The sequence below is a fragment of the Alnus glutinosa genome, chromosome 2 (genome assembly GCF_958979055.1).
Source record: "Alnus glutinosa chromosome 2, dhAlnGlut1.1, whole genome shotgun sequence".
Classification (NCBI taxonomy): domain Eukaryota; kingdom Viridiplantae; phylum Streptophyta; class Magnoliopsida; order Fagales; family Betulaceae; genus Alnus; species Alnus glutinosa.
Genome location: NC_084887.1, coordinates 941,105 through 967,184, shown reverse-complemented (window position 1 = coordinate 967,184; position 26,080 = coordinate 941,105). Strand labels below are relative to the sequence as shown.

Sequence of the window (26,080 nt, the reverse complement as noted above, 5' to 3'; positions counted from 1 at the left end):
ATTTTCACCAAAGGACTATCTTCTGCTCGCTTTGCTGAACTCAAATCAAAGCTCATGGTGACTACCCTCCCCATTCGCTTGCAGGGGGATGTTAGTGTACACACTTCAGAGACACATAAGGAAAGTCCCACACATGCAGTGCCTCATGCCCTGCCACAACAATCCTAGTCAATCCCAACACAGCTGCCAGCATCATAGCATTAACGAAAGAATCACAGCAGCATAAGAAAAGTGGTGCCTACAACGTAACTTAGCCTGCTGTCCTTGTAATCATGCAATCACACTGTAATCACACAATCACATTTACTCCTCTCATTAGCTGTGTACATAGATAATTGTCTATATATACTTAATGTAATACTGATGATAATCAAGAAATAAAGCTACAAAATTCTCTTAGCTTTCAAACACTTTCAGCTTTTACGTGAATTACAAGTTCCACTATCATCTCGGCCATGGCCAACCTTATGGTGTGCTAATGTTGGGGCTATTGCCTTAACATCTAAACCCGGTGTTTCATGTTCGTACCAAACATATTGAGTTAGCTTTTTGCATAATTGGAGAGAAATTCACAAACAAAGATATTCAAGTTTGTTAGATTTTTGCATAATTCGCAAGTTACACTTGCTGTTTGATTTTGCATTTTGCACGACAAATTGATCAAGGTTTCACCGTTGGAAGGGTGTTAAGGTGTCAAATGATTTGGACAACAAGGGAGTTACATAGGAACCTTTAAATAAAATCTATTAGGTAGAGGTATTGTAGATGCCGTAACTATACGTATGTAAAGCTTTGGCAAGTAATCGCATGTCTCTACATTTTTTTAGTGGTTTTGGTGAATGCAAAGGTACACCTAATTACTAGAAAATAATGCAAAGATATCATTTATGAATGATTTCTAATTTGCAAGTATGACACAAACTAACTAGTAACAAAGCCAACAAACAAAGAACGTGGTATAAAAAATAGGGGGAAAAAAGCAAACACATGCAAACTCACACACACAAACAGTAAGATATTACATTGAAATTTGTATAGGCTTACAATTCCATCAAGCACCATATAATAATGCTAGAAACATATTTAAACATTTATACTTCAAAAAAAAAAAACATAAACATAAACATTTATAATTTATCTAAAACATTTTACTTTCTCCAATTCACTCTTCTTTGAGTTTGCTGTATCTTTCCAAAAGTCCTCACAAACCAATCATACTTCCTTGCAATCACAATTTGCCCAATAACAACTCCTATCACAAATCCACATCCATACCCTATTGCAACTACTTTCCAACCAAATTCAAATGGAGACTCTGAGCTTTGATTCTCTTCAAAGTGAGAAGGTGGTCCACATTTCTTTGATAACTGTCTTCCACATAATCCTGGATTACCTCCAAATGAATTACTTTCAAATGTGTCAAATTGATATCCATGTGGTATAAGTCCTGTGAGACGGTTGTTGGAGACGTTAAAGGATTCAAGGAAAAAGAGTTGTGTTAGTTGTGGAGGTATCTCTCCAAACAACTTGTTTTGGGAAAGGTCCATTGATTCTATATGTGTCAAGTTCCCTAAAGATGATGGGATATGACCATTGAGACCATTATTAGAAAGATTTAGCAAATGAAGACCTTTAAGACTACCCACAACTTCTGGAATTTCTCCTTCAAATCTATTACTCGAGAGATCAATGACCTTGAACACATCTTGGATTTTCCCATACTCCAACTTTATGCCTTTGTTTGTCATTGTAACTGTGTATTGGACTGAAGTTCGCCACCCACTTCCAGCAAACCCTAGCTGCATGTATGTCAACTGATCATTTGCACCAAAAACTTTCATGGAATTCCAATGTAGGAAATATTCTGCGGGCAATTTTCCAGAGATTTTATTTTGAGAGAGATCAATTATATGCAACTTCGGGAATGCATAATGTGTTTTATGACTCTTTATTCCACCATGAAATCCATTAGAACGGAGGACAAGAACCTTCAACTGAGAAAGAGATCCCAACCAGAAGGGAAAAGTGTCATTGATCTGATTGTTACCAACATGAAGATACTCTAGCATCATACAGTTTGCCATTGATCTTAGTAGCTGACCTTGGAATTGGTTTTCACTTAAGTCAATCATCTTTAAGCTGCTCCCCATTGCCCAAGTTATTGGGATGTTGCCATCGAAGTTGTTGCTTTGTAGTAGAAGTACAGACAAGGAACTGAAGTTTCCTAAGCATGGATGAAGCTTGCCATTGAACTTGTTATAGGAAAAATCAAGTAGTAAAGGTGAACTCAGATTGCAAATCAACGGTGACATTTCTCTTATCAAGTTCTTTTGGACACGATAAATCTTGATAGATGGTTGTGGAATGGGGAGTGATCCTTGTAGACAGTTATATCCTAGAGTTAAAATTTCTAGTTTAGACCATGGGAGAACAATTGGAGATTGCTCAAAACCTATTAGAGAATTGCTATGAAGAAATATAGCCTGAAGAGTTTCTAAACTCGTATTATACAACCATTTGGGGATTTGGCCTTGAAGTTTGTTGCCTGCCAGATCAAGCCAACTCAATATGTTTTGGTTACGTATGAAATCTGGGAACTTCTGTAAGTTACAAAAAGCCAGTCCTAGAGTGTGAAACTGTGCAAGAGTGTCATTTGAATTGGCCTTGGTTAGCAATGTCAAATTGTTGGATGATAGCCTAAGCACTCTTAAGCTTTTGATCTTAAGAAACATGTCTAACTCCAACATCCCACTCAATTTATCGTTTGAAAGGTCTAGATCTGTGAGTTGGGTGAGATTACTGAGTGAAGGTGGGATAGATCCAGAGAAATGGCAATTCTTAACATCTAAAACAAGAAAAGAACTTAAGTTTCCAATTGAAGTCGGTAGTTTACCAGAAAAACTAGTGTCAAAAAGTGACAAAACCTCAAGAGAACTAGTAGAGTGAAATTCAGGCAAATGACCAGTGAGATTCCGATTTCATCCTATCCTAAGAACTCGTAGGTTTGGTAGTTGAAAAATTTTTGTTGGAAATTCCCCATTCAATTGACAATATTTTAATTGTAGAGTTGTCAAAGAAGATAAATTTGCTAAACTTTCAGGAATTTGTCCTGAAAACATGGAGTAGGAGAGGTCGAGATAGGTTAACCTTGAAAGATTGCCAACTGCCAATGGGATATGAGAGTCATTAAAGTCATTATGAGCAAGATTAAGACTTTGAAGTTGAAGAAGGCGAAAAACGCTACTGTTAGAGTTGATAGAACCATAGAGACAACTGCCATTGAGATCAAGATCGATAACATGACCTGTTTCCTCATTACAGGAGACCCCATCCCATAATTAGCAGCAATCACCATGCTCTCCTTCCAGAGTCCATGATGCAACCTTAGAACATGCAGAAGGATCTGGTGAAGCAGACTTGTTTATAACAAAGCTATCCTTGAATTGCAACAAGGCTGATCTCTCAGCTTCAAGGCAAAGTGGCTGCAGAGAGGACAAAGAAACCGTGAGTAAAACAAGGAACAATGAGAGAAGAAAAAGCAAGTGATACAAATAGTTATCCATGATATATATTTTACTTTGTTTTTCGCTATCTTGATAAGGCCTGCAGAACTACAAGTGAAGGGCTTTTATAGCCTAGCAAGGATATAAACTTTCACACTTGAATCGAAGCACTTTTTATGAAGTCTATAATTGCCTGTTTCTTTTCGTGAATCATACGTAGACCGTGGAAACGCGGTTTGAAGCAATAAAGAAATTCTGTCGCAACTGCTCATCTGGAGGCAATCAAGCAACAATTAATGAATGTTTTACGAAAGACTTTTTAGACTAGTGTGGAGTAGAAATGGTAGTCCTAATTAAGAGAAAGCAACAGCTTGTTGCTTCCTATGAAAATATTTTGCCCCGAAACAAACGGGCTAAGACCACGAGTGATTTTAGCTGCCTTTTTTGTTAGAGTTTAGTTGGTTTGTTGTTGTTCTTATGGGTTAATTGTTGGGGAGCTCACCCCTTCTTTGTTTGTAGGATTTTTCACTTTTTTTTCTTTTTTTTTTTTTCCTTCTTTTTCTTCTTTTGGATCAGAAGTAGAAATGATCCTCTCCTCTAATCCTTTTCCCCCAACCAATTAAAAAAAAATAAAAAATAAAAATAAAAACCTTAGAAAAAATCTATCAAGTCTTAATTTGCCCAAGTCAAGTCAAGCACCTTTCACATGCTTTCCTAAACCCCTAAATACGCAACCAAGAAAGTGGCTTCTGAGAACCCTTTTTTTTTTTTTTTTTTTTTTTTTTGTGTTATCTTTTAAATAAATGATGAATATACAGTAATTATACGTACCTTTAAGTATGCTAGGCAAATTGTTTAAATTCAGTTACACAAGTCGTCCATCGACCTTTACACAAGGCCAACGACAAATTTTCTCAAATAAAGTTATCAATTGATTCATATGCTTGCTTCTGATGCCTTCGTTTCTGGCCTGGGGTGTGTGTTTCTGGGCTTTCTTAATTCGTTTCTTCTTTATTCAATCACGTCCGGCTATATATATATATATAATTTGTTAGTCCATATACAATTAGTCTTTCTAAAAACATGTGGATTAAATTTAAGTATTCCTATGCTTAAGCTGTGATTTAACGCTGACCGAATCAAAATTACTTAAAAATTGAAGACTTCTAACTTAGTTTAATAGTATATACGGACGTGATTGGAGAATCATGAAACTGAAAACAAAATGATGAATTTACCCTAAATTGACCAGGGGGAGTGTTGACGGGCCTAACGAGATTGACAACTTGTAGCCTTTCGTTACTGTCTCGGTGTTATGAGCCTATGTGATGGACCGGCCTGTATGACAGCAATGGACAGTAAGCCCGTTAGGAAGGTTAGCTAAGGGAATGACTCTTTGGGAAGAATCCAGAAGGGTGACGTGGAAAGGCAGACTGAGAAAATGAACTTTTGATAAATCGGGCCTAGCCTCTACAAGAGCCGTCCGGTATCATCCAGTAATATTCAGAATTCCTTTGCCTTCTTAATTTCCATTTTCCATTCCATCTCTAGAAATCCCCATTACACTCGGTTAATGGCATACACAGTAGTCCCTGCAGAAACCGGTTACAGTTCAAGTTCCTTCAACTGGGGAAGGAACTTGATCCTTTTTATTTTGATGCTGCTGTACTCTTTCTATTTATGTTCCGTTTGTTTCGATGTAAAATGGTTTCCGTCGTAAAATGGTTTCAGGGAAGTCATTTTTCAGGAAACCATTTTCCGTCGAAAGCATTTTTTGGTGTTTGGCGCGTACGGAAAATCGCAAATATTTTTTTATATTTTTATTCAATCATATTAAGTTATAAAAATCAATTTTTATTTACAACATAAAAATATTAATGTAAAATAATATAAAAATCATCGATGACGAGATTTCGTCACTGACCGACTAGATTCGGACTATTTTCACCTGATTCCGGCTAATATAACTAGAATTCGAGATAAAGGCCGGAATCCGGACAGTTTCGTCGAAATATGGGATAGCCGGATTCCGGCGAAAGTGGCCGGATTCATGCAGTTTCGCCGGATTCCGGCACAAAAGGCCGGATTCCGGCCATCTGGCCGGATCTGGCCAGAGAGGCCGGATCCCGGCTAGCTGGCCGTTCTGGCCAGAGCCGGCCGGGAACCGGCCTCCCTGGCCAGGGCCGGCCGGGATCCGGCCTCCCTGGCCAGGGCCGGCCGGAATCCAGCTCTCTGGCCAAATCCGGCCGGTCTGGCCAGATCCGGCCAGATGGCCGGATTCCGGTCAGATTGGTCGCCGGAATCTAGCTGACCGGATTCCGGCGAAGGTGGCCGGATTCCGTCGCCAGATTCCGGCGACATTAACGGATGTTGGATTCCGATACCGGCAATATTTCGATGGTGGTCGGTTGCTTGAACGTGAAGGTCGACTGTGCCGTTTAAAATAGATCGACTGCGTCTGGCGTCTTCGGAAAATGATTTACGCTTTTAAAAAGCGTAAATCATTTTCCGAAATTTACTAAGCATTTTTGGTCAAACAGAAATCATTTTCTGGTTGACTATTATTTTCGCCCCTACCAAACACCGGAAAATGCCGAAATCATTTTCCAGAAATCATTTTACGCCGAAACAAATGGAGCATTAGTATCTGGTTACTAACCGAGTAGCCGATTAACTAGGGTCCTCGGTTTCGAAATTGGTTTGAATTTTTTAATAACCTAGGACTTCGGAGCCGTTTCTTGGTTCAAGTCAATAACTGAGAACCAGCTCCAAGTTTACACCTCTGCTTTAAACTTAAATATTTTTCTATTTATTTTTTCATTTCTTTTTAAAATAGCCCACTAAATTGATTCAAGTCACTTTCGCCCCAACTTTGATTTTCTCTCGCTTTTCATTCTAGAGGCACTCAAAAATATTAAAGTTACCTTCTTTTTTCCTCCCAACACTTTCTTCTTTTCTCAATAAAGTATTTATGTTCATTTTATGCAAAACAATCAAATAAATTTTTACCTTGTTTTACTTTAAAAAAAAAAAAAAAAAAAAAAAAAAAAAAAAATATAAAACACTTTAAAAAAAATGGCTGAAAATTGAGTAAATAATACAATTGAAAACAAAAATATTCCATAAAACATGTTAAAATATTTGTGCTCATATGAATAGTTTATAACGAAAAGAAGTATAAAGAAAAGAAAAAAAAATAGCAAGAAGAAAACATGATTTAATCTAATTTTCAAAGTATTAATAAAAAATTAGCAGGAATCTATGATATTGTTAGTGTGATACATATTATATTTAAATACAAACAAAACCATGTAATTCTAAACAATTAAAAAAATAATAACAAACTAAACAAAATATTTTTTTATGAATACAAAATAAAACAAAATCTTTCATTAAACATTTAATACAATCAAATAAATCCTCACATCATGTTCAATGCTTAATATTTCTTTGGTGTTTCGAAAGTATTTATATTCCTTTTACGCACAACAATCAAATAAGTTTTTGCATTGTTTTGCTTTTAAAAGCATAAAAACACTTTCAAAAAATGGCTGAAAATTGAGTAAATCACATAAACTAAAAGGAAAAAAAAAAAAAAAAAAAAATATCCTGAAAACATAAGAGTCTTTATCTTAGTTTAATCCATAGACATTAAAACATGTTTAAATCTTTGTTCTCATAGGTATACATGGTTTAAAATGAAAAGTATAAAGAAAAAAAAAATATCAAGAAGAATACATAGTTTAATCTAAATATCAAAGCATTAATATAAAATTCGTAGGAATTTTTTAGTGTGATACCTATTATATTTCAATACAAATAAAATTCAAATAATTTTGAACATTACAAAAAAAAAAAAAATACAAAGAAAAATTAAACATTTTTTTTATGAAAATTTATTCCCATAGGAAGACATGGTTGAAAACAGAAAGTATAAAGGAAAAAAAAAATAGCAAAAAGAATATATGGATTCTAATTATAAAAATGCATAGAACGCAAAGATACAAACAAACAACAAATTTTTTTATTAAATAGAAACGCCAGACTGAATTAATGCCAAATTCAACATCCACAACACCCCCCCCCCCCCCCCCCAAAAAAAAAAAAAAAAAAAAAGCGAAGTCTGGGCTTCAAAATAACAAAACAAAATAAAATTATGTACTTCAACATTCTGTTCTTCTCTTGAATGTCATTGTTGGATACTCTTGATTTCACAATTCAAGATCTTTCAAGCCCTAGAGAGAGAGAGAGAGAGAGATGTATAAATAACCAATCTAAGAAAGTAATATGATTTTTCAGATTATTTGTACAGTTTATTTGTTCACTGTTTTTTTATACGTTAAGGTATTACTAATATGTCTATTTTTTTAATGCATAAAATACCTATATGGTCATTTATGGGTAGTTAATGTAGTACATTCTTAATTTTAAATTTTGTCTTTCTATAGTTTATAAGAGTAGTAAATTCTAGAACTATAATATTGTACATTAAAATTTTGAACTTAAATAAATCTCATATAAGGAAAAATTTTGGAGGAAAACAATCTTACGACTTCGAATTAATGCATGCAATGCTTATTTGGTCCAATATGAGTAATGAATGTTTTTAATTTTTGATTTTTTTTAAAAAATCTCACCACTTAATGCTCGCTAGAATGACACTTAATGCTCTAATGTGACAAAAAAAAAAAAAAAAAAAAACTTTATTTTGGTCTCAGGAAGATTCACACCCATGAGTCTATAGAATAATGTTTATTGCACAACTTTTGTACAATTTTTACCCAACTCTAACAACTTTTTTTATTTTTAAGATCAACCATTAAATATTTATGGCTCATATGTAGAAAAATAAATTCAATGGTTGATCTTTAAAAAAAAAAAAAAAAATGTTGTTAGAGTTGTATAAAAGTTATGCAAAAGTTGTGCAATAAACATTACTCATGACCTTTACATTAAAGCAGAACAAATTTATAAGTTCACACCCATTATCTTTTCATTAAAGTACAATAAATTTATTAAAATCATAACAAAATCGGTTCAACTTTTAAAATTTATTGATTTTTTACTTAAAAAACCGGTTCAGTATTTAAAAATTGTGAGTTCACGCCACATATTATAATTCTATAACAATTCTAAGTTGGAACTTGGCTTTTATATGATATGATATGATATATGACAAGCTAGCTATGATAGATTTTGTCCAAATGTTTATACTTAATATCTCTAAAATTGAAAAACAAATTTTGAGAGAGTGAATGAAAATCATATGTAGATGGGAGTAAACGCAGTTTGAAGCAATAAGGAAATTGTCCCAACTGCTCATCTGGAGGCAATAAAGCAATAATTAATGAATGTTTTACGAAAGACTTTTTAGACTAGTGTGGAGTAGAAATAGTAGTCCTAATTAAGCGAAAGCACCTAGCTTGTTGCTTCCTATGAAAATATATATTTAGCCCCGAAACAAACGGGCTAAGACCCCGAGTGATTTGGTCTGCTAACTTGGAGAAAATCTTGTCAAGCTAATCATTGCCCAAGCTAGTCGAGTCAAGCACCTTTCACGCGCTTCCCTAAACCCCCAAATACGCAACCAAGAGAGTGGCATCTGAGACCCTTCTTTTTTATTATTATTATTATTATTATTATTTTTAAGAACAAATAACATGTGTTATCATTAATGATGAGAAGGCCTGAAGGCTTACAACTTGATATTAGAGGGACAAGACCCCCTACACGTTAAGCCAGAAAGATCTGACTTAAAAAATAGCTACTTAAGCAGAACACAAACCTTTCAAAAACAACATTTGAGCCTCTTTTTACAATAACGCACTCTCTAAAAAGAAAAGAGGGTCAATCGAGCTAGAGGCCAACAGATGTTCCAATAAAAATTAAGTAATACAAAGGCAGACTGTGACTGAAGAAATAAAGGGAATACACAAATACATCAGACAAAAAAACTCAATCCAAGCCAGTGGTAGGGGAAAATGTCTTCTCTGGAAAACGGCACGTGTAGGACGCGCGGTCCCCGTAGTCATCCTGTAGCAGATTGGTCTCCATATCCCTAGGAGCCACCTTTGCACGGCTAGAAAAGGCAGAATGTGGCCATCACGCGTGGCCCAAGGAGCAAAGGTTCCCTGGCACGTGATGGTCATGCGTCGGTCACTGATGACCCGCACAACCAATGCAAGCGATGGCAAGATCGAAAGAAGATGGTCAATGCAGTTGAGGGGTGCGTGTCTCACAGAAGCCGACGAAAGAGCGTAGATCTGGCTTCAAAAAATAGAGATGAAGCTGAAAATCCAGCCAAGCCCTTCGCCAGCGACACGAACCAAAACGACTCTCCCCACTAGACGTCTCAAAGCGAGCCTTCCAGTCAGAATGAAAGAAAAGAAACCAAAAAAACATAAACACGAATCACCAAAGCCCTGAGAGGACTATGGGAAGATCAGCCACTACTGGATCTACTGGGGGGAACAAAAACTCCATAGCCTTAAAGGCTGTGAGAGACCTAACTTCCACTGGTACACATCATAAAGGGATAAAAAGACTCTATAGCATTAAAAGGGCTAGGAGATACCACCATTGGGAGGAGGGAGGCGTGGAGCCTCCCTCCCTCCCCCCGGCGAAACAGCTTCAAAAAAAGAGCTCTCTCTCTCTCTCTAGAAAACGGGAGCTTCTCTCTCTTACATGATTACGTAGGAGTGGAATTGAAAAGATGGACAAGCCCCAAATATACGGTAAATAAATGATCAATATACGGTAATTACACGTACGTACCTTTAAGTATGCTAGCACTATTTAAATAAATAAATAAATAAATTTCGACGGCCATTTAGTGACGTGTTTCCTACATCACTAATCAGTTCGTCACTAATTGGGATTTACGTGTCAAAATTGGCACGTAACTAATTAGTGATGTCTCAAATTCGACACGTCAATAAAAATTGAAATGTCAAATTATTATTATTATTATTTTTTAAAAAAAGGCTCTCTCTCTCTAGAAAACGGGAGTTTCTCTCTCTTACAGGGTTACGTAGGACGGGAATTGAAAAGATGGCCGAGCCACGAATATACGGTAAATAAATGATGAATATACGGTAATTACACGTACGTACCTTTAAGTATGCTAGCACTATAAAAAAAATAAATAAATAAATAAAACTTTTCCGACTAACATTTAGTGACATGTCAAAAGGTCTGACACGTCACGAAATTTTAGTGACGTGTTTCCTGTGTCACTAATTGAGATTTACGTGCCAAAATTGACACGCCACTAATTAGTAACGTTTCAAATTCGACACGTCACTAAAAATGAAATGTCAAATTATTTTTATTTAAAAAAAAATAAAATTATATCGACTTAATATTTAGTAACGCGCCAACTTTGGCACATCACTAAAGGATTGACATGTCCAAATTTGGCATGTCACTAAAAATTTAAATTTCAAATTAATCTTTTTAAAAAATTATATCGACTTAATATTTATTGACACGTCACTAATTAGCGACATGTCAAATTTGGCACATTACTAAATATTTTAGTGACGTGGCAAAAAGTTGATTACTATATACACGTCAATGAATGTATTTTTTTTTTTTTTCTCTTTTTTTCTTAGTGCTATAGGCAAATTGTTTAAATTCTGTTACACAAGGCCATGCCAACGACCTTTATATTCATCTATTCAACCAATTTTCTCAAATAAAGTTATCGATTGATTCGTATGATAGCTTCTGATGCCTTCGTTTCTGGCATGGGGTGTGTGTTTCTGTGCATTCTTCTTTTTCTCTGTTCGTTAAGACTCGAATTGGCAATCTCTGGACATGATTGAATAGCTAAAGATCGGGCATTAATGTGCCCAATCTCAAGTAACGCTTGTTTTTTTGAAGTGCAATCTCGAGTAACGTTAATTTGGCTGCTCGATCTTTTTGTGGTTAATATTAGAGTATATATATTAATTGGATTACCTGAAGTTATGGATTTGATGAGCATTATATTGCCTTTGATAAAGATTAGATCACGTACCTTAATTTTAAAAATTTGATAATATTAAATCACCCTAAATCAAGAAATTTGATTATTATTATATTTCATTTGTAAGCTTTATAAATAGAGCATTTTGTATTGTAAATTTATCAAGAGAAATAAGAGTATAATGTAACCTTTTAGACTTTATGCTATAAATTTAAATCATAGATCGAATCACCTAAAATCTTTCGCCTCTATTTTATTATTTTCGCACTTTATTTTTATTTTTCAGTCAAGACTACCGGTGTAGTGTGGCATCTTCAACACGGTCCTCTCTCAGATTTTATTTTTCAGGCTTTTAGGGAACCAACAACATTTGTCAAAAAAAAAAAAAGTCATGTTTGTGTGTCATGTCTTGAGTTAGAAAACTCTGAACAATTAATTGTTGAAAATAATTTTGGATGGTACACAAAGTTTTTATTGAAATAAAATAATATCAATATGAAAATTAACAATTAAATAAATAATTGTTAAACAAATAATTGGTTAAAAAATTATTGTTGATACTAGACCATATTGATCCGACATAATAATAACAATAAAATAAATATTGTACAAGATATTAAAATTAAATTAAGGAAAGATCTCACAATGCTATAGAATCACGCAAGAAGATCGTTGTCCTTAAAGGTTGATTCGTGCTTCCCGAAGTGTATAACTCGGTGTGATCGGATCTCTTGACACGCAACCTCCCAGGATTAGACTATAGCGTCTATCTTCATTAAGGACACACTTCCAAGAACGAAGATCAAATAGAACAACCTTTTGATCAAAGTGGATGGGGGACTCTAGAATTTTTTTTCTTATAGAAAAAAATATTAATATAACAAATAGCTTTATGGCTTAAAACCAGATTCACGTTAGAATCTATGAATGCGGAAAAATATGTTAAAGGTTTTAGCCAAAGAAGAAAATAGTTCTCAAATGCATTGGGAACTCAATTTATATAAACGGTCAAAAAATGTAAACACTAAATTTTTCTTTTAAGGCTCGTGAATGACAAACGGTTATAAGACTCATAACTATTAACCGTTACAAATCAAAGGTAATAAACTTTAATAATGAAAAAATATTTGAAGATCAAAAAGCATAAAACAATTTTTAATAACAAACGGTTACAAAAGAAAAACTCATAAATATATATATTTTAATAAATCAATTTTTTTCTTTTACCATAAAAACTCAAGAATATATTTTAATACCAAATGGTAAAACATTTAAAAATGGCTAAAAATAAAATAAAGTTTGTAACACACATATTACAACATTAATTACACATTTTTAAAATCCTACAAGGATTTTCACTTCACCCTTCAAATTAATCCACTTAGATCACTTGGTGACGGGCGGCCTCTTAGACGGATCTCTCGTCTGAGATAGACAGCTGGATTGTAACTTTGAAAGTTTTTAAAACCATTTTTTTTTTTCATTTTTTCCGGTCACAATAAACCATCTCATATGTGAACAACTGAAGATGAAAACGTGAACGAGGGAGGACTGGGGAGCTGCTCAGGAAAAAAAAAAAACTGGGAGTCTAGAAATGGCCGAAGTGCCGAACTTCAATGAACTGGAAAAGTCGAAGAACTAGAACTAAGATTAAGATTCCAACTCAATGAACAGACGAAGTAGAAGAGGATTAGAGGAAAAGATTGGATTTTAGAAGAGGGGAGGAAGAGTAGAAGACCGGAGACTCACTATGTGACCTGGGAGAAGACTTAAAAAGATCGAGTCTAGAGAGTCAGAGAAAATACAATAGAAAATAGGAGAAATAAAGAGGAGTAGAGTACTAACCGACTAAGGAGAAAAGAGGATTGTAATTTGTACACTCCACTGACTCCTGAATTGTGATCAGAACAGTGAGAGTGACTGTGTCATTTGTGTGGATGTTAATTTTACTAATTTGTGTGGTTGATAATAATATTTAAAGTCTATTTGAAATTTGAGAAAGTTTTAACATTTTTAAAAAATGTGTGAATGATAGCTTGGTAGTTGGGGGTTGGAAAAGTGGTTTAAGTAGAGTTAATGGGTTAATTAAAAAAGAAAAATGGGTGAGGGGAGAATTATTAATAGCTTAAATAGTTTGTTCAATAATAATTGAATGCCTTATTGACAATTATTATTATTATTTGTTTTTACTTTACTGTATTATCAAATTTTGATTTTGAAAATTGTTGATTTAATCTGATTTTTACGACACAAAATAACAATTAATTCACAATACAGAAGCGGTGCAAAACCACTCAATGCAAGCCACACTTTTTGAGGTTAGTTTTCTAAGCTCAATTCCTAATATAAGTAGTATTGTAATTTGGATATTATGGTTATTAAATATTGGTTATTATAGATCCAATCATCAATGATTTTCGGGATTCAAAAAAACAACAGATTCCATTTTGATCAATGTTTTGGCTGAAAATTGATGTATTATGAAACACTTATTTTGTTTTTTTTTTTTTGTCAAAACTAAATTGATGCTAATTTCGTTTTTATATATTTATTTCATCTTCAATCTTAATATATTTCGTATTCATGGTTTAACCCCTACTCTTATTTTAATATATTTGTAATTCGTGCCTTGACAGCTTGACCCAACATGTGAAATATTTATTTAAAATGGGAAGTAAATGAAGAATACATAGTTCGAACTTAAGACATTTGCTCTGATACCATGTTAAATCACCACCAATTATCCCAAAAGCTTTCGTATGTTGTAAGTGTGTTTATATATATATATATATATATTGCTTGCTTTAATAGTCATTCTTCAACATTGGAAAATTGGATATATATATATATATATGGATCATCTCTTTACACAATTAGATCATGTGGATTTTTACTATTATTATTTTATTTTTCTTTCAGAAAATGCAATGTATTTCTATAAGGATTGTTATTCCTCTATTTTAGGGAATAGTCATTCGCATAAGAATGACAACTCTAAGAAATGGTATGCAACCAAACAAATGAATGACTATGCCATATAAATAATTATTTCATTCCAGGGGACTACATACCAAAAGTAAGGGAAAAATATAATTTAGCCCATCAAATTACCGCCCTTTCTTTGGATGGCCTCTTAAACTATCAAGGCTTGCACTCTGGCCCTCCAAAATACCAAAACTTTTGAAAAATGTCACTTTTTGCGAAATATTCCCATAATACCCCTGTCATGTGTCATTTTTCAATTAAAAAATAATTCATAAAATTTTTTTAAAAAAATTTAAAAATTTAAAAACAAAAAAATATATATATTTTTTATTATTTTTTTTATTTTTAAAAAAAATATTGCGATCGACCGGAGGACGTACTGCTTCTTTCCAACATTGTCGTTGGGCACGATGCATGCCTGCAGCTTGGCGAACTCATCCCCACCTCTCTGAACGCGGACATAGCCAATTTCCTATCATTCGATTTCTATGATATTGATCTTTCGAAAGTTATGAATGATTCCAATCTGAATTTTGTTTTGTTACAAACGACAAGCAAATCTATCATCATTGTGGAAGACCTCGATCGGTTTCTGATGAAGAAATGGACGATGACCAGAGGGGTGTCAGGAACATCAGGTCGCGGTTGGGAAATAATGACACCCCAAACACCCATCTTTTTTAAAAAATAAAAATAAAATTGAGAAATAAAATTTTAGTTTATTTATTTTTTAATTTTTTTGATTTTTGATTTTAATTATTTTATTATTTTTTATTGAAAATGACACATGGTAGGGGTATTATGAGGATATTTCGCCAAAATGACCATTTTTTTCAAAAGTTTTAGTAGTTTGGGGGGTCAGAGTGCAAGCCTTGGTAGTTTAAGGGGTCATTCAGAGAAAAAGTAGTAGTTTAGAAGGCTAAATTATATTTTGCCCCAAAAGTAATGTTTGATACTAGGGGTTTTGATAAAGATTGTTGATCGATGTGATTTTTTTTTTTTTTTTTTTTTTAAAGTAATAGTCAAAAGTGATTAATGTGATGTAAAATAGAAAGAAGTTATGGAAAAATGAAAAAGTTTTACTTTGAAGTTAGTTTTTTTTATTTAATAGTAATAAAAAATATTAATGTGATATAATAAGTGAAAAAAGTTAGAATATTTAGAAGAGTTGACTTTTTTTAAGAAAAGTGAAAATAAGGAGATGATGGTTACCAAACAAAACCACTATAATTTTATCCAACAATGCTGATATGGTACTTTCAATCTCTTTGATTAATCTGTGTTAAATAATTTTAAAAATAAAAAATAAAAAAGATCAAATGGTTGGTTGAGAGTGCATTGTCAGCATTGTTGATGAATGATGGATAGTGTTAGCAATAATAGAATCAGTTATTCTGTATTATACACGTGGGTTAATTAAAGGATGATGTAATAGTTAGTTAGATGACTCTAGTTAATAGTTAGTTAGATAACTCTAGTTAGCCAATTCTTTTCTGTATATATCCAGAAACTTGTTCTGGTATTCATTGATTTTTACTTTCCAGATATTTTCAATATACAAAAGCAATAGCTTTCCTCCGTTCTTCGTTTTCTCTGTTTTTCTCTGCTCTTTACTTTGCAAAGTCTTCACATTTAACATGGTATCAGAGCTTTTCTAAGCTTTTTTTCTTTCACAATTTTTCATGGAGTCCGTAATTCCTCCCATGTCTTCCTCTTTTTCTTCTATCAATTCCGCCATTGCTTCTGATGATTTTTCATCAAATCCCCTGTATCTACACCATGGCGATAGTCCTGGTTCGCTTATGGTTGCCCAACCCCTGACCGGAGATAATTACAGTGCCTGGAGCCGATCTATGATCATGGCACTCACTACGAAAAATAAGATAGCTTTCATTGATGGTTCCTTGCCTCAGCCATCTATTGATGATCCAATTTTCAGAAATTGGATTCGATGTAATAACATGGTTCTTTCTTGGATCATGAATTCCGTCACGAAGGAAATTGCTAGCAGCATTCTCTACATCACAAATGCTGAGATTATGTGGAAGGATTTGAAAGACCGCTTCTCTCAAGGTAATGGTACCCGTATCTTTGAATTAAAGAAAGCTATCTCTGATTTGAATCAAGGAGATAATTCTGTCAATACCTATTATACCTCTCTTAAAGCACTTTGGGATGAATTGGCAAATTTTGAGTCAATTCCAGTGTGTACTTGTGGTTGTAAATGCACCTGTGGAATTGTTAAGACGATTATGGAAAATCGGGAAAGGGATTATATTCTACAGTTTCTAATGGGTTTGAATGATTCCTATTCGCATATTTCTGGTCAATTGTTGTTGAATGATCCTCTTCCCCCGATGAACAAGGTGTTTTCTTTGATCATTCAAGAAGAAAGGAAGAGAATGATCAAATTTGCCTCAACTCATCAGAATGTTTTTCAGAACAGTTCTGCCCTAGTATCTCGGTCTTCTGCTACACCAGATGCTAATCGGAATTTCAAGAGTAATTTCAAGCAATCTTACAAAAGGGATCGCCCTACTTGTAGTCATTGTGGTATTGTTGGACATACCATTGAGAAATGCTACAAAATTCATGGATTTCCTCCTGGATTTAAGTTCACTAAGAGCCGAGTTGCTGGTGACTCCTCTGCTCATCAAGTTCAATCACTTGATGATGGTTCTTCTTCTCAATTTGTGTCCCAGTTTACTCCTCAAATTGTGCCTCAGTTTACTCCAGAGCAATGCCAACAACTTCTTGCGATGCTTAAGCCTCCATCTCTTGAGAATGTTCCTTCTCCTTCAGCTCATCACGTTGGTCTTACTACTGACAGTCGTGATCAGTTGATTTCTAACATGTCTGGTATATCTCCATCTTCTTTTCTCAATTTTCATCCTTTTAATCTTGATTCTAAATTTTCTGTTTTTTCTTCATGCTATTCGGTATCTCCTGTATCAACTATTTCCTCCAAATGGATAATTGATACAGGAGCCACCGATCACATGATTTGTTCTATTTCCTTTTTTACTTCAATTACTGCCAAAGTTTCCACTACTGTTAAACTTCCAAATGGGAAATTTGCTGCTGTTACTCATATTGGAACAGTCCAAATTTCAGCCCATCTTGTCCTCACCAATGTATTGTGTGTTCCTTCTTTTTCATTCAACTTGTTGTCTGTTAGCAAACTCATCAGGTCTATTCCTTGTTGCTTCATTTTGTTTTCTAACTTTTGTTTCATTCAAAGTTTAACCACCTGGATGACGATTGGATCGGGTGAACTACAAGATGGCTTGTATTACTTGGTGCAAAATCCAGCAACATCTTCAAGTCTTACAGAGACGACCAAGTCTGTTCCTTCTTTTTCTGCTTCGATTAAAACTGTATGTACAGATCCTTGGCATTTTCGATTAGGCCATTTACCTTCTTCTAGGATAAAATTGTTAGCCACAAATAATCCTGCCATCTCTTGTGATTCTAGTGATAGTCTTTGTTCTATATGTCCTCTAGCTAGACAAAAGAGATTGGTTTTTCCTGTTAGCATGTCACATTCCCTTGCAATGTTTGATTTGATTCATTGTGACATTTGGGGTCCTTTGTCGACTCAATCAATAAATGGTTATTCTTACTTTCTTACCATTGTTGATGATTACTCACGTTTCACTTGGATTCACTTATTGCAATCTAAATCTCAAGCAGCTTCATTCATTCAGAATTTTTTTAATTTGGTTGAAACTCAATTTCAAACCAAAATTAAAGCTCTACGTTCTGATAATGGATCTGAATTTCACATGGCTAAATTCTTTTCTTCAAAAGGAGTTCTACATCAACTTAGTTGTGTAGAAACTCCTCAACAAAATGCTGTGGTGGAACGTAAGCATCAACATATTCTTAATGTGGCTCGTGCACTTCGTTTTCAATCTCATTTGCCTTTGTCTTTTTGGGATGATTGTATTCTTACAGCAACTTATCTCATAAATAGAATTCCATCTCCTCTCTTAAATAATAAATCCCCTTATGAAATGTTGTTTTCCAAGCCTCCTAGTTACACTCATTTGCGGGTTTTTGGTTGCTTATGCTATGCTTCAACTTTAACCCGACATAGGTCTAAGTTTGATTCTCGTGCTCGCCCTTCCATTTTTTTAGGTTATTCACCTAATCACAAAGGATACAAACTTTATGATCTACAATCTCATTCCTATTTTGTTTCTCGCGATGTGATTTTCCATGAACATGTTTTTCCTTTTGATCAATCTCATGGTTCTATTGTCTTTCCCCCAAAACCAGATTCTGTTATTTCTTCTTTTCCTACTTCAGATGGTGTTTTTACTTTACCCCTTTCTTTTCCTGACACACCTGAGTATGATAACAATTATATCATCCACGCTGATTCTTCTCGTGTTATTTCCCCTCCTTCTCCTTCTCCTGTCTCATCTCCTTCTCCTATTTCTCCTCCTCCTTCTAATGTTTCTTCCTCTTCTTCTTTTGATGTTATTCCTTCTATTCCTCCTTTAAGAAAATCTACTAGAACTCGATGTATGCCAGGTTATTTGCATCAATATCATTGCAATCTTGCTGATCATGTTGGTTCATCCACTCATCCATCTTCATCAGGTATTCCTTTTGCTTTGTCTTCCTCTCTTGGTTATGATAAACTCTCTTCTTCTTATAAATCATTCTGTTTTTCTGTTTCCACAAATGTTGAGCCCCAATTTTACCACCAAGCTGTTAAGCATCAGCATTGGCGTCAGGCTATGAGTGATGAAATTCGTGCTCTTGAGGAGAACAAGACCTGGATTCTTACTGATCTACCTCCACATAAAACGACTATTGGCTGTCGTTGGGTTTACAAGATTAAATTCAAGGCTGATGGGAGTATTGAGAGGTATAAAGCCCGTTTGGTTGCTAAGGGTTATACACAGTGTGAAGGCCTTGACTATTATGAAACTTTTTCTCCCGTTGCTAAGATTTCTACCGTTCGATGTTTGTTAGCTATTGCTGCATCCAAGAATTGGTTTCTTCACCAACTTGATGTCAACAATGCTTTCCTTCATGGAGAACTTGATGAAGAAGTCTATATGAGTTTACCACCCGGTTTTGCTAGCAAGGGGGAGCATCGGGTGTGCAAACTCACCAAATCCTTATATGGTCTCAAACAAGCTTCTAGGCAATGGTTTGCCAAGTTTTCAACCACTTTGCTGCAACATGGATTTCATCAATCCAAGGCCGATTACTCTCTCTTTACTCAAGTTAAAGGTGACACTTTTGTTGCTCTTTTGGTATATGTGGATGATATCATTATTGCTAGTAATGATAATTCGGAAATTTCTCATCTCACTGCATTTCTCAACACACAATTCAAGCTTAAGGACCTTGGTCCATTACGATTTTTTCTTGGCCTTGAAGTTGCTCGCAATTCCAAAGGGATTTCTGTTTGCCAGAGGAAATACACTCTGGAAATTCTAGAGGATGCTGGTTTATTGGCATCAAAACAGGTTTCTTTTCCAATGGAGTCCAACCTGAAACTTAGCCACACCTCTGGGGAGTTACTGCCGGATCCTACTTCTTATAGAAGACTTGTAGGCCGCTTGTTATATCTTACCCTTACCAGACCTGATATTTCATTTTCTGTTCAGATTCTTAGCCAGTTCATGGATGCTCCTCGGCAACCTCACATGCTTGCTGCTGTTCGGGTTCTCAGATACTTAAAATCAGTTCCTGCTCAAGGCTTATTTTATCCTGCTGATTCTCCTTTACATCTTAAGGCTTTTTGCGACTCGGATTGGGCTGGTTGTCCTGATACTCGTAAGTCTGTTACTAGTTTTTGTGTGTTCTTGGGTGACTCTTTGATTTCCTGGAAATCCAAGAAACAAGTCACCATTTCTCGATCTTCAGCTGAAGCTGAGTATCGTTCCATGGCAACTACTACTTGTGAGATAATTTGGCTCTTCAGTTTGCTTAAGGATCTGCATATTTCTCATCCTCAATCTGCGCTATTGTTTTGTGATAGTCAGGCTGCTCTCCACATAGCCGCTAACCCCGTGTATCATGAACGTACAAAGCACATTGAAGTTGATTGTCACCTCGTTCGCGAGAAGATTCAAGCTGGTTTAATTCGGACCTTGCATGTCAAGACTCAACATCAGTTGGCTGATTTATTCACTAAAGCTTTGGGTCATGGTCCTTTCTTTCATCTACTTTCCAAGATGAATGTTGTTAATCTCTTCCCTTCATCTTGAGGGGGAGTGTTAGCAATAATAGAATCAGTTATTCTGTATTATACACGTGGGTTAATTAAAGGATGATGTAATAGTTAGTTAGATGACTCTAGTTAATAGTTAGTTAGATAACTCTAGTTAGCCAATTCTTTTCTGTATATATCCAGAAACTTGTTCTGGTATTCATTGATTTTTACTTTCCAGATATTTTCAATATACAAAAGCAATAGCTTTCCTCCGTTCTTCGTTTTCTCTGTTTTTCTCTGCTCTTTACTTTGCAAAGTCTTCACATTTAACAGATAGAATTATAGGATATAGTATTACTCATATACCAAATGTGCCTAGCTTTTGTGGTTTTCAATTGCAATTGGTTTTGTGAAGAGATGTACTAGCGTCAGCAAATGCGTCAACGACATCCTGGCGTGGTCACCTTAGAAGGCTACTTGAGAGCCTTGTCAGCAAATCTGTCATATGGGCGTGCTGACGTAATCCTTCCAGCTGCACTTCAAAGAGCCTCGTCAACAAGTACATCATCTTGACAAGACTTCTTGACATAAGAACTTTCAGAAAGCACCGTCAACAACCTGTCCTAATTCTTTAGTGTTTACACTGCCAATACTTGAAAAACCCTTGAGGCTTCTTGGCAGGCTTACTTATGTGTCCTAACGCTGCTGGGTGATCTGCATGAATTCAAGCCTTCTTCAATGTGCAAATTAGGGTTTGGGCTCTTGTTCATTATAAGGATCACTAAGTACAAAGGTTTTTTGGCTCAAGCCGTTTGATATTTTGAGTGCTTAGCCTATTTGTTTCATTATGTTCCAAGAGAGATTATTGTTCAGAGTATTCATTGTTAAGTATTTTGTTCAATCCACATCTTCACTAAACAACAACCTTCAGTCTAATCGAAATTTCCAATTAAGGAAATCAAATAGAATAATTATCTAAAAGTTCTCGTTTTGGAAATTAAAACTACTGCAAGAGCTAGCAAGTTGACCACTTGTTTAGGAGAAAAGAGTGTCATCTATAAATGTTTTATGAATATGAATTTTTTTTAAGTATCATACCAATTGATGTAACATAATTTAAGTAGATTTACATATTAGTCATTTTTAAAAAAAGAAATGTATTAGCCACTTAAGACACGTCATATATATCAGTGTTATATGGGTATAATGAGTAATATTACTCCTTAATCAATATATTATGCGGCTATTGAGAATATTTTCTTTAACTATGCATTGAATATTAGTTTCATCTTCAGATATTGATTACTGTTCATTACCAACGATGATCATTGTAGTGATTGTTGAATTAAAAACATGACACGCGTCTAATTTGGGGTTGTTATTTACCTTGTTAAGTACTGGGAGCACCGAATCCCTACCAACTCCAGTCGTTTACATTCAGTGCAATTTAAAGGCCGGTTCCTTCTTTATTAACTCTGGATTGTGTTTGTTGTAATGCCTGGGTGAAGGTTGAGAGCTCAGAAGCAAAGCGAAGTGAGCTCAAAAGCTCCATTTTCTTCGTCCAAAAAAGGTTAGTTTAGTCGCATTGTTTTCATCAAGACCCACTTCCATTTCATTTAAATTTCGTTGAATTAGGACGAAATAATTTCATTCAAACAATCACTTTGGTTTTTGTGCTTTTTCACGTACCAAAAAGGAAAACCAATTTTATCTGTTATACATATGAGGAAATTATGAATAACAATTCTCCATTCCGTCGATTTTCGACTTTGCTTAATTCCTTAGCCCAAACTCACACCTCTGTGAAACCCACGATCCCTGGGAATTTTGGAGGAAGGAAATGGAAACCGATTCCAATACCCCACCGAACAGTCCCTGAGCCCAGAGGTCAAGACCTTGATTTCATAAACGTTGCACACAGCCACCTAATTCACTCTGATTGGACTAAGCTCAGTTCTTTATCAACCGGTCTAACACCCCTCAGAGTGAAACATGTATTGCTCAAGATTCAGAAGGACCATGTTCTTTCCCTCGAGTTTTTCAACTGGGTTGGGATTCAAAAACCCAGTTGCCATTCCCTCGAAATTTATTCCATAATCCTCCACATTCTCACCAAAAACCGGAAATTCAAATCTGCAGAGTCCATTTTGAGGAGCATTCTTGTATCTTGTTCGATAGATGTACCCTCCAATCTGTTTGAAGAAATGCTACACTCGTACCGCTTGTGTGATTCTTCGCCTCGTGTTTTTGACTCACTTTTCAAGACTTTTGCGCATATGAAGAAGTTTAGGGACGCCACTGATACTTTTTGTCGAATGAAGGATTATGGATTTTTTCCTACTATTGAGTCGTGTAATGCCTACATGAGCTCTTTGCTTGATTTGCACAGGATGGATATTACTTTGGCATTCTATAGAAAAATGCAACATCATAGGATTTCGCCAAATGTTTATACTCTTAATATGGTCATGCGCGCTTACTGTAAATCGGGAAAATTGGAGAAGGCTGTTGAGGTGTTTAGGGAGATGGAGAGCATGGGTTTTAGACCAAATACTGCATCTTATAACACATTGATTGCAGGATATTGCAGTAAGGGTCTATTGAGCTTTGCATTAAAGCTTAAAAACACTATGGAAAAGAATGGGGTGCACCAGGATGTGGTTACATTGAACACACTTATCCATGGATTTTGCAAGGAAGGGAAATTACATGAAGCTAATAAGGTTTTCATTGAGATGAAGGCCATGAATGTTACTCCTAATACTGTGACCTACAATACCTTGATAAATGGGTATAGCCAAGTGGGTGATAGTGAGATGGGCAGCAAGCTTTATGAGGAGATGTTGAGGAATCAAGTTAAGGCTGATATTTTAACGTATAATGCCTTGATATTTGGACTATGCAAGGAGGGTAAGACAAAGAAAGCAGCATATCTGGTTAAGGAACTTGATAAGGATAACTTAGTGCCAAATGCCTCAACGTTTTCTGCCCTTATTTATGGTCAGTGCGTGAGAAAGAACTCTGAGCGTGCCTTCCAGATATATAAAAGCATGTTAAGGAGTGGTTGCCATCCAAATGAACATACTTTCAAAATGTTGGTATCAACCTTCTGCAAAAATGAGGACTTTGATGGAGCAGTCCAAGTCTTGAAGGAAATGTTTGAGAGATCAATGGCTCCTGATTCAGGCAGCTTATCTGAGATTTGCAGTGGGCTTTGCCAGTGTGGAAAAATTCAAGAGGCAAAGATGTTATGTAGTGAAATGGAAGCTAGATGTCTTATGCCAGAAGGCTTCGACAAGTCCAAAACAACCAACTTTGGTTCTTAGTATGAGAAGAAACCATTTGGAGGTAATTGTTAAGTTGTATGCACCTAAGCTTTCCATGTAACCTATAAAGGATGTGTTGTTGTAAATTCACCTCTTCATGCACCTAATCTCACCTTGTAACTTTTAAATCTTAGCTTTTAGTGGGAACTACACTTTTTCCTTTGAGAGCAAAACTAAAGCAAGTTGTATAATATTCCATTGTTTTATTTTTCCTGAGAAAAGTAAGTATAATGATTTCTTACATTTAGGTTGCAAAACTTTGTCTGAATGTAATCTGAGTGAATGGCACTAGGATGAATGGCAAAACTTTCCAGGTAGGACAAACTTGTAGTTTGATGTCTATTGCTATCATCCAGGTGTTTAAAGACCATTTCATGAATAATTTCTGGATATTGTGAAACTATTCCTTACCCTGAGGAAGCTATTGAGTAAATTAGTGGAGTCAAGGAAGTTGTTCCTATTCGCAAGTCTGTAACTCCAGCTACTCCAACCTTGGCTACACCTAACCAAATCACCATAACCTAAAAGATGTAATCTGTTCAGGAGGGGTTCAGGTTAGGAGAAACAATAAGAAGAGAGGCAAGGGCTCCAATAAAGGAGCCAGCAAGTCAAACTCTCCATGAAGGGGGTACGGTTTAGTTACTTTCCCTCTTTTTGCCTATGTATTTTGTTTGTTGGAATATTAGGAGTCTAAATAATCCCATTGAACAAAAATAAGTCAAAACTCTCCATGAAGGAGGTAAGCGTCAATAAAGCGAATTGCGACTTTTGAATTTGTTCAAGTAATTTGTTTGTTTCTTCTTCTTTCTTCTTTCTTTCTTTTTATTTTTTTTTTTGGTTTATGTTGGTCCTTTCTGCACAAATATATGTATAGAATACTAGAAATACCTCTAAATTCATGCAAGGTGATTATGATGGTTTCTCATATTCCCCATGGCCATGGGAGCAACTTGTTACTTTTCAATTGGGACTATGATGATGATCATCATGTAATATGGATGATGATGATCCCCCCATCTTCCTCATAGGAGCATGTGTGTCGATTGCTTCTCAATCGGAGACCTGCCTGCAGCAAGGTGCAGTTGGGACTATGATGATGATCATCATGTAATATGGATGATGATGATCCCCCCATCTTCCTCATAGGAGCATGTGTGTCGATTGCTTCTCAATCGGAGACCTGCCTGCAGCAAGGTGCAGTGATGGAGCCATCACTTCATCTTTTGGTGGGAGTGGGAGGGGGAGGGGAAATATTTTTTATTCGTTTAACATATTATGTATCTTTCGGTGGGATTATTGGCCTTGTTTGGCAAAGCATTGTGCAGAACAGGATAGTGGATTGTTAATTTTGGTGTTAGTAAAAGTGATTGATGTGATATAAAGTAAAAATAATTTGTATAGAAAAGTGAAAAAAAGTTGTATTGTAGTGGATTTTTTTATTTGAATAGTAATGAAAAATTATTAATGTGATATAAAAAGTGAAAAAAGTTGGAAAGTTTTGATGTTGATTGTTATTGGAAAATGTAAAAATAAAGTGGGAAATTTTTGTGTTGTTTGCCAAACAAGGCCATTTTTTTAAAAAAAGAAAAAAAGGGTGTTAGGGGGTTTTTTCAGCTTTTTTGTGGGGTTAGAGGGAATTTTTTTCAATTTTTTTGTTTAAATGCCAGGGGATTATTTTAGACTTTTGGGGAGATAATTTTCAATTTTTTAAGAAGCCAGATGGAATTTATTTATTATTATTATTATTTATTTATTATTATTATTATTTATTTTTATTTTTTTTTTTAAGATTGTTAAGGGAAGTAAGGGATTTTTTCAAATTTTTTAAGGGACCAGGGAGATATTTTTTTTATTTTTTTTTATTTTTTGACCTTTTCCTGGGAGGGGTAGGGGACTTTTCTGGGAGAGCTAGGCCCTCCTCCGTTCGCTACTGGCAAGGTAGATGATGGTGGTCTCTCCTCTTTTCCAAATGATCGAACATGCATGTCAATTACTTCTCAATTAGAGACTTCCTAACATATGTAGTAATCAAAACAAGACTCAATTGGAGACTTTCCCGAGGTGGATGATGGTGGTCTTTCATCTTTTCGGGAGGAACATGCATGTTGATTGCTTCTCA

General features: G+C 35.1%; 1 protein-coding gene and 1 pseudogene across 1 annotated transcript; one reads left to right on the top strand and one right to left on the bottom strand.

Moving 5' to 3' along the window:
* Positions 1–1,148: 1,148 nt before the first annotated feature.
* Positions 1,149–3,563, bottom strand: LOC133861822 (receptor like protein 22-like; annotated as a pseudogene).
* An 18,448-nt stretch (positions 3,564–22,011) lies between these two features.
* On the top strand, positions 22,012–25,021 carry LOC133860991 (pentatricopeptide repeat-containing protein At4g26680, mitochondrial-like). The gene is made up of 2 exons (XM_062296681.1): positions 22,012–23,983; positions 24,990–25,021. The coding sequence occupies exon 1, from the start codon at positions 22,369–22,371 to the stop codon at positions 23,959–23,961; it is 1,593 nt and encodes a 530-aa protein (XP_062152665.1). The 5' UTR covers positions 22,012–22,368; the 3' UTR covers positions 23,962–23,983; positions 24,990–25,021.
* The last annotated feature ends 1,059 nt before the right edge of the window (positions 25,022–26,080 follow it).